At 52.1% G+C, this 8,752-nt stretch overlaps 1 protein-coding gene across 3 annotated transcripts; it reads right to left on the bottom strand.

Moving 5' to 3' along the window:
• Positions 1 to 315: 315 nt before the first annotated feature.
• ARMC6 (armadillo repeat containing 6) lies at positions 316 to 7,903 on the bottom strand. Of its 3 annotated transcripts, none has more exons than XM_027723106.2 (8): positions 7,816 to 7,903; positions 6,965 to 7,120; positions 6,452 to 6,534; positions 4,797 to 5,367; positions 3,967 to 4,112; positions 3,289 to 3,420; positions 2,515 to 2,652; positions 316 to 1,659 (listed from the first exon to the last, which is right to left on the bottom strand). In XM_027723106.2, the coding sequence occupies exons 2-8, from the start codon at positions 7,083 to 7,085 to the stop codon at positions 1,447 to 1,449; spliced, it is 1,404 nt and encodes a 467-aa protein (XP_027578907.1). In that variant the 5' UTR covers positions 7,086 to 7,120; positions 7,816 to 7,903; the 3' UTR covers positions 316 to 1,446. The 3 variants fall into 3 exon arrangements, with proteins under 3 accessions (XP_027578907.1, XP_027578900.1, XP_027578926.1); XM_027723099.2 differs by lacking the exon at positions 7,816 to 7,903 and adding an exon at positions 7,536 to 7,635; XM_027723125.2 differs by lacking the exon at positions 7,816 to 7,903 and adding an exon at positions 7,248 to 7,414.
• Positions 7,904 to 8,752: the final 849 nt, after the last annotated feature.

Below are 8,752 nucleotides of genomic sequence, written 5' to 3'. Positions count from 1 at the left end.
CTCCCACGGCCTTGGTGCTGCTTTTCCCCCAGCCCAGACCCACCAGGAGCCCCAGGCTGCACCAAACACGTTCCCCAGAGTGTCCAGTCTCTCCCAAACACGGGGCACCCCAAGGACTCGGGAGCTCAGGGTCTCTTAATCCTCTTTTTGTGCCCACTCCGCCCCAAAGAAGGGGGACACGTTCACCTGGAGGTCAGAGTAGTGCAAAAACCCCCCCGGGCTCTTCCCCCAGCAGGCAGAGAGGAACCAGGGCAGCCTCTCCTCCCCCAAAAACCAGGGTAGGAACCTCTGAAGAACACAGTGACCTTTGCTATCTGCTGGCAGAGACAGCACAGGGCTGCAGGAGGCTTTACTTCCAGACTCAGCACAGAGGCCTTTCCACCACCTTTCTTTTCCTGCCTCGGAAAGGCTCCATAAAGAGCCAACCACCCTTGGACGTTTCCATGTTTTATAGGGTCAACGTTTCTACAGAGAGTTACCACGTTAAAAACATCCACTCACACACAACAGCAGCAGCAGCACGAAAGGAAGGCTCAGCACCAGAGCAGGGCTGGTAACACAGCCCAGCAAAACACAGAAGCCTTTAGCTTAGACTTCAGAGCCTTTCTGGGGCCTGTTCTGCCCCCAAATCCACAGTTTTCCTCAGTCCATGTGGTTCTTTGCCTCTCCACCACAATTAGAGCACTCCTGGGTTCAGGGAAGTGCTGCCCTGCTAAGAGGTGACAAAGCCTGGGTTCCCCAGTGCTTCCTGCTTCCCTGCTTTGGAAACTACCACCCCCACTCCCAGTCCCTGACCTGCTCATCCCACTGAGGGAGAACATGGAACTTTCCTCCTGGATGCCAAAGGCAACATCCCAGGGAATGTTCCTCCGGGCCCTATCACCCCAAACCCTCACTTGGCTTTTGTTTAAAATGTTAGGTTGGCTGAAAATCCCGAACAAAGCAGCAACACAGAGTATGGTCAGCAGTAAAATAACAGGGGAACAGTTACAACGGGACAGGAACACGTTCACAGCTGCCGGGATTCCTCCTCGTCCATCCCGTGACCAGGCTCCACGAGCAGAGGGACAAACGGGGAGCAGCAGCCACGGCACCAAACTCTGCCCAGAAATGAGCCCCTCCTGCTCTCCCTGCACGAGCAGAGCCCGTGGGAGCAGCCCTGGCCTGCACACAAGGAACACGGCTAAGAGGGGGGCAGATCATCTCCAGGCATTAGATGATCCAGGGAACGATCACGACACAGGGTTGGGTTGCAGCCTGTGAATGCACAAAGCCATTGCAGCTGTAGCTCCCAAGAAAAAGTTCCCTGCAGCCTCCCAAGCCAGGCATTTGCTTCAGATATTCCAGCTGGGTGTCAGTGCAGATTAATCCATGCCACTGGGGTTGTTTTCCCGCTCAAGACTCCAGGTACAGAGGTGTTTCAGAGCCCCCCCACCGGGGGAGGATTCACTGGGCCAGGCTCCCCTTCTGGCCTGTCCACAGCTCCCTCAGCTCCACTTTGCAGCCCAGATCCCTCAGAGCAGCCTTGGCCACGTCGTCGCAGTCCCTGTGAGCAGCACGAGCCTCTGTGATCAGGTTCTCAGCTCCCATCTCCAGGATGGGCTGGGAAAAGTCCCGGCTCCGGGAGACCAGGTTGCGGATCAGCATGCAGGCCTGTTTCTGGAGAGGAGAGAGAGATCAGAAAACACCATCCCTGCAGGATCTGGCTCCCAGCCTAGGGAATCTTTCCTAGGAAACCAAACTGAGATGCTGCAGGCAGCAACAAACTATTTCCCGGAACAATAAAATCCACGGACAAAGGTATGGAAGCTGTTTCCCGTTGAGGTTTATACAACCAGAGCTCCTGCTTTTGTCAGGACACCAGCAAATCTCAGACAGCAGCCAGAGAATACCAATTAGTTCTTTAAAATACTAATATTTAGTATTTAAATGCTAATACTTAGTGTTTAAATAAATAACACTAAGAATTCTCCAGTGCAGCAGCCCCACCTTCCCACCTCTCCTGTGCTGCTCCAGGCACCTTCCCTGGCACTGAGCTTAAACCTCTCCTTCACAAAATACCTTCTTTGGGTTTTCTTAATAATCTGAGGAGCACAAAAGCGGGCACAGAACCTACTGAGGACCTGCATGAGAAACCAGAGGCAAACAGCTTGCCATGCAGGTGTTTTACTTGACTCTGTAGAACTGATGGCACAGGCTGGGCCTGAAGGAGCTTATCCTCAGCCTGCCCTTTCAAAGAGGAGGAAAAAGTAATGCCTGGAAGAGGAGCAGGGCATTCCACAGCTTTATGAACCTGAATTGATTAATTATGAACCTGAACCCAGGTGGCTTTGAAACCCAGACTAAGTCTGGCTCTGATCAGACCACGGTGCCAGACACAGAGGGTTCTGCTGCCCCGCCAACACACCCAAAACCCACTGGAATTTGCCAAGTAAAGGTCAAAAACCCCCAGGAAGGAGGTACCACAGCCAAGCCCAGTGCTGACCAAAGCCCCAGGTGCCCAGGGGCACGTACCTGGACAGCCACTTCCCGGGGGTGTGCTTTCATGGCCTGCAGTGCTGCCAGGGCCCCGCCGCCCTCCATGATGACGCTGCAGTTCTCGGGCTTCCGAAGAGCCAACATGCACAGGGCAGCACAGCCCTGCTCACAGATCTGCAAGGCAAAGGGGGAGATGCTCACCTGGCTGAAAACAGGCCTTTCAGGCAAGCAAAAGTGGAGTTTGTTTCCTTTCGTGGCGATTTTTAATTTAAGTTTTGGGGGGGGGTTTTAAGTTTCCCCCCAGTGAAACGTCCTGCTGCTCTGGTGTGGAAACCGAGCTGGACTGGGTGGTCTTGGAAGTCTTTTGCAGAGTCACAGAATATGCCAGGTTGGGAGGGACACACAAGGACCATGGAGTCCAACCCTCAGCCCTGCACAGGACCATCCCCAAGGTGTCACACCCTGAGCCTGAGAGGATCATCCAAACACTCCTTGGGTTCTGTCACCCTTGGTGCTGCGACCACAGCCCCGGGCAGCCTGTTCCAACCTTAACTCCAGCCTTAATTCCAACCACGTTTTATGCCCCAGAGGTGTGAATACCCACTCCAGCCATCTAATTCAGGCCTAAGGAAAAACCCCCAACACACAGTGCACACCCCTTTCCACTCACACAAACCCTGCCCGCCGTGCACTCCACAGCCGTTTGTTCCTCGCTCAGCTGCAGCCCCCACACTGAAGCTCCATCGTGCAGCCCAAACTGGAGCTGCCATTCCCACGCCAGTGGGAATCCCCCAGCCATGCAGGTGGTACCTGAGGGTTGGCCAGGTGATGGCTTATGGCCAGGACAATGAGGTCGGTGCCCCCGGCGTCGACGATGGCGTCCTTCACGTCGTCGTTGCCGGCCACGGCGCGGATGGCACTGAGCACCTGCTTCACCACGTCCTGTGCCACCCAGAAAAAAACAGTTTAAAACACAGCAGAGGGAACTTTAAGACTTCTGAAAGCGAGCCAGAGCATCCTCCAACAGCTCCGTGCAAACAGTTGCAATTACCAGCTACAAGGCTGCTCGCAGTCACTGTGTTGCTACACGGGGTTATAAGGACACTTGGTTTGGCAGAGGGTTTTAAAGAAGCTTAAAGAACCCAGCATCAACCTCTGGGACCTGAGCACCCAAATCCTCATAAATCTATTCTAGCTAGAGTGGTGAAAAACCAAACACTCAGCTTGTGTGGGAGCAAGCAGAGTTCTGCTCGTGGAGCACAGAGGAGCAACTGTGAGCAAGGGGCTCACAAACCTTACCTGCAAAGCACATGTAACCATATTTATATATAAGGCTGTAAATGGGGATCAGAGGTTGGGTTTCAACCCTAATTACAGCTAAAATATTGCCCGGTCTGAGGCTCATTCATTAAAATGAATCCCATCCTTGGGAACGAAGAGCACGTCCCGCTGTGTCCCCCCACTCCCAAAACACTTCCCATCACTCACAGGGTGCTCCATGCAGTCAGCCAGCAGAGTCACCATAAAATTTAAGCCCCCGAGGTCCACAATCTCTTGGCAGAACTCGTTCCTGACCGAGAGGCGAGAGAGGGTGGCACAGAGCTCACTGAGAACCCCAGAGTCGTCTGTGAACGCTGCAGAGGAGAGATGATGGAGGGAGTAACCACGAGCAGGGAATTAAGATGGTTTACTTTGATTCATTTAAAAAAAAACCAAAACAACAGGAAAGAGTGTAAGAGTGTTATTTCCCTTTATATATTAAAATAGGAGAGATGACACCTGCTCACTCTGTTTCTAGACAGAGGCAGAATATCTTTTCTCGGCAAGAAGCACCTCAGCAGGGATAATGTGCCTGCAAACCTGCTCTGGGCTGTAAAACACTCCCTAAACACAGTGACAAATAGCCCCTGATAATGTGTCTGCTCCAGAGGTTATCAGCAGCACCAAGGGGGCACTTATTTTTCTCCCTTGGGGCCCATTTCCTCAATAGAATTAAACACCATTTTAGTGGCAAATCTCCGAAATCACCTGGGAGGGGCTTCAAGTCACAACAGAATTTGAAGTTTTAAGAGAAGAAAGGCTTATAAGAGAAGAAATCACAGAATATGCAGCTGGAAGGGACCCACAAGGATCAGAGTCCAACTCCTGGACCTGCACAGGACCATCCCCAAGGGCCACACCTCGTGCCCAAAGGGTATCACCCAAATGCTCCCCGAGCTCTGCCAGCCTCGGTGCTGTGACACCGCCCCGGGGAGAGCCCGTTCCAGTGCCCAAATCAGCACCAACAGCCACGGGGGGGGGGGTTGTGTTAATTTTACCTTTTGCAGCTTCGATGAGGACCCTCAGCCCGTCGTTCTCCAGCACGATCATCTTGGCGTGGTCGTGGGCGTGGCCGAAGGGCACGCGGATGTCGTCGTCGAAGGTCATGACCCGCAGGGCCGAGGCCGCCGTCCTGACCACGTCGGCACTGCCCCCGTGCTGGACGATGGCTCCGGTGAGCAGGGGCAGGATCCCCCCCTTGACAAAGTCCTGCCTGTTCTGCTCGTGTTTCAGACAGGCGCTCCTGACGCAGCGGATCCCCGCCAGCGTCAGCTCCGCGTCCTCCCGCCGCTCCCGCAGGCTCTGCAGCAGCAGCTCCTGCCCCGCAGCGTCCAGCAGGTCGGGCTGCCCATCCAGCAGGGCAGACAGGGTGGAGAAGGCTTTGAGCAGCAAATCCCTGTCCCCTGAGGCCAGCTGGCAGGCAGAGAACACCACGGGGTAGGCGCCGTTCTGCCCGGCCAGGTAGCGGAAGGCCAACTGCTCCCTGCACTGCGCCGAGAAGCTCACGAGCTGCTCCGGCAGCTCCGCCAGGTCTGAGTCAGCCACGGCTCTCCCCAGGGAATCCAGGGTCTGGGGAAGACACCAAGGGTTAATTTTCCATAGGGCCAGTCGAATTTGTTCGTTTAAAACTACCTTGTTCGTTTAAAACTAACTTTGCTGCCTTCGAGAGCAGCGTTTTGCCTTCGTGCAACGGAGGCTTCTCTGTGCTCCTGCCACCACTGCCACACCACCACTGGGTACCAGTCTGACCAGGGGCAGGTGAACTGGGTCCAACCAGCACATTCCATCCCTGGAAGTGTCCAAGGCCAGGCTGGATGGAGCCTGGAACAATCTGGGCTAGTGGAAGGTGTCCCTGCCCACGGCAGGGAGTGAACTGGATGGGCTTTAAGCTCTTTCCAACCCAAACCTTTCCAGGATTTTATGATTTCACAGGGGTCAGTGGTGAGTATTTTTATATTTATGAGTATTTTTATACCCTTGCTGGTGAGGGACTGCATTCAGCCCTTTCAATACCCTCAGAAGAGCCAGCTCACACCTACCAACCAGGTTACTTTTCTTTCTTTCAAATGAAGTTTTTCCTGTGTTTTGAGTTCACCTGCCCACAGCAGAATCTGCTCCTAGGTTATGAAAGGCAGTTTCTGCACCCCCCAGGCAGGAAATGCTGGCATTTGGTACTTGGAATCCCAGAATCACTGAGGTTGGAAAAGACCTCCAAAATCATCGAGTCCACCCTGTGCCCCATCCCCACCTTGGCCCCCAGCCCAGAGCACTGAGGGCCACATCCAAACCTCCCTGGGCAGCCCCTTCCAATGCCTGAGCACCCTTTCCATGGAGAAATTCCTCCTGATGTCCAGCCTGACCCTCCCCTGGCACAGCTTGAGGCTCTTTCCTCTCATCCTGTCCCTTGTTCCCGGGGAGCAGAGCCCGACCCCCACCTGGTACAGCCTCACTCACACAGATATTTCCCTGCAAAGTTCAAGAAGCTCTTTGAATTTTTACATTATTCCTAGTCTGCAGAATAAATGGATTAACTTCTTGAAGAGCTCCCAGAGAAACGGGACAGGGGCAGAACTAGAAGGTACATGCCATTAATTCTTGGTCTATTACTTATATTATGACGTTCTTAGGAGACAACAGCAATTTGTGCTCCTACCAGCAGGATTTGATGCTTTTGCCTCTGCCCATTCTCAGAGGCAGGCTGTCGCACAGCTTTCACAATATTGCTCAGGTCCACGCCTGAAAGGGGAAATAAAACCCAGATTAATATTAGTAGCAGGCTAATGAGAGCAAAATAAACAGCATTAGTTACAGTTATGGGTATAACCTGCCAAGCTAACCACAGTGAACAAAGATGAACTTGTAAAAATCAATGCACAGAGATGCTGAAATGTTAAATTCTGGCTATGATGGTCAAATCCATCCTGGAACAAAGGATGGGGGGGGTGGGATAGGAGTTTAATTTCATTGACCAAATTTCACCCTCCAGTTTCCCTTCAAGGCAGTTTTCCAGTCATAATTACTGCACGAAACCAGGTCAGCATCAATAGTGCCTCTGTTTCACTTCACAAAGGCTCCTTTCCAGCAGTGGTAGATCCACCTTTGAGTGCAGGTTCCCTGACACCTTCAGAGACGTAAAACAGCCTGTAAGACCTCGAAGGTACGGTACCTTGGGACTCGAACTGCTGCACAGCTTCTCTCACAGCCTCCTCCGGGTCCATCTCAAACTCCGTGATGTTTTCCTGCACTGCATCATCAAAAGTCTCCTGGGTGATCTGCTTGGACCCCATTTTTCCCCGGAACGGGATAAAACCCCCTCCGTGTCCTGCGGCGGAGAGAGAGCCCACAACTAGTTTTGGAGCAAAACCACCCAAATGCCAACCGGGAGCGACGCAAATGACTCGGCTTTTCCCCTCAAAACAAAAGCGCAGAACTCGACCCCCAAAACGCACCGCCGAATGTACCACGGATACACCGGCACGGGTTTTTTATTCCGCGGGGAAAAACGCGGCGATGAAGAGAAAGGAGGAGGCGTTTCAGCAGGGCCGGGCTGGGGATGCGCTGCGGTGTCACCGCGACACGGAGGGCACCGTGCCCGGTCACACACGGCCCCGAGCCCCGTCCCGCACCCCCTCAGCAGACCCCGTCGTTTCCAGCGGCGGGGAGGGCCGGGAGAGCGGGGACTGACGCTGTGGCAGCCCCGGGGCGCACCCCAAGCCCCGGTTCCCCTCACGACCCACCTCCGCTCCCGCCGGACAAAAGGCGAGGGCGGGACGGCCCCGCTCGGCCGCCGTACAGGCCCCCCGCCCCTCCTCTGCGCATGCGCACGGACCAAAACTCGCGCCGACCCGAGCGAAAAAGAGCGCGGGGTGGCGCAGCGCGCATGCGCAGCGCGCTCCCGCGCCCCGCCACTCCCACGCGTGCCGGGGCGCACCCGCAGGGCAGCGATCGCCCCGGCCCCGCGCCGTTACAACGGGAGGCCACGGGCCGCTCCCCCACCCCGCGCCCTCTTCCGCTTACCGGCACCGCGCCCGCACCGTTAATACCGCCCCGCGCTCCCAGCGCTGCGCCGGCACCGCCCGCCTGCAGGGGAGGAGGTGGCTGCGCGCGGCGCAGGCGCGGCGGGGGGGCGTGGCCAGTGTGCGGAGGGGGCGTGGCCAGAGGAGGGAGGGGGCGAGGTCAGGCTTATCATTTTATTATCTATAATATTATCTATAATGTTATATATCTATAGTGTAGTATAGATGATGCTATAAGAATTAGATAATACTATACTATAGTATTACCAGTAATCTTATTATAGATTACCTATTATTACTATCATTATTATTATATTATCTATAATATTATATATCTGTACTATAGCATAGATGATACTACAAGAATTAGATAATACATTATAGTATTCCTTATACTCATACAGATTATCTATATTATCTATGTAATTATTATATTATCTGTAATATTCTATTACCTATAATAAAATATTATCTATAATATTCTATTATCTATAATATTCTATTATCTATAATAAAATATTATCGATTATATTCTATATCTATAGCATAGTATCGATGATGCTATAAGAATTAGATAATACTATATTATATAATAATATATAATATTATTATATATATCGAAATATAATGCTTTCGATATGACTGCTTTCGATATAATATATAATAATATATAATATTATTATACTATATAAGAATTAGATAATACTATATTATAGTATTATCTATAATCTTATTATAAATTATCTATATTATAGTTGTTGTTATTATTATTATTATTATTATTATTATTATTGTTAACTATTGTTAACAATTATTATTATTATTAACTATAACATTGTACATACTATACTACAGATTGCGCCATGGAATTAGACGATACCATAACTCTGTAAAACCCCGCGCGCGCGCATCGGCCACCTCCGTCCTTATTAAACAGC

Source organism: Pipra filicauda, unplaced genomic scaffold (assembly GCF_003945595.2).
Source record: "Pipra filicauda isolate LSUMZ 115617 unplaced genomic scaffold, ASM394559v2 scaffold667_size348046_pilon, whole genome shotgun sequence".
Taxonomy (NCBI): domain Eukaryota; kingdom Metazoa; phylum Chordata; class Aves; order Passeriformes; family Pipridae; genus Pipra; species Pipra filicauda.
This window is presented reverse-complemented; position numbering and strand designations above follow the sequence as displayed.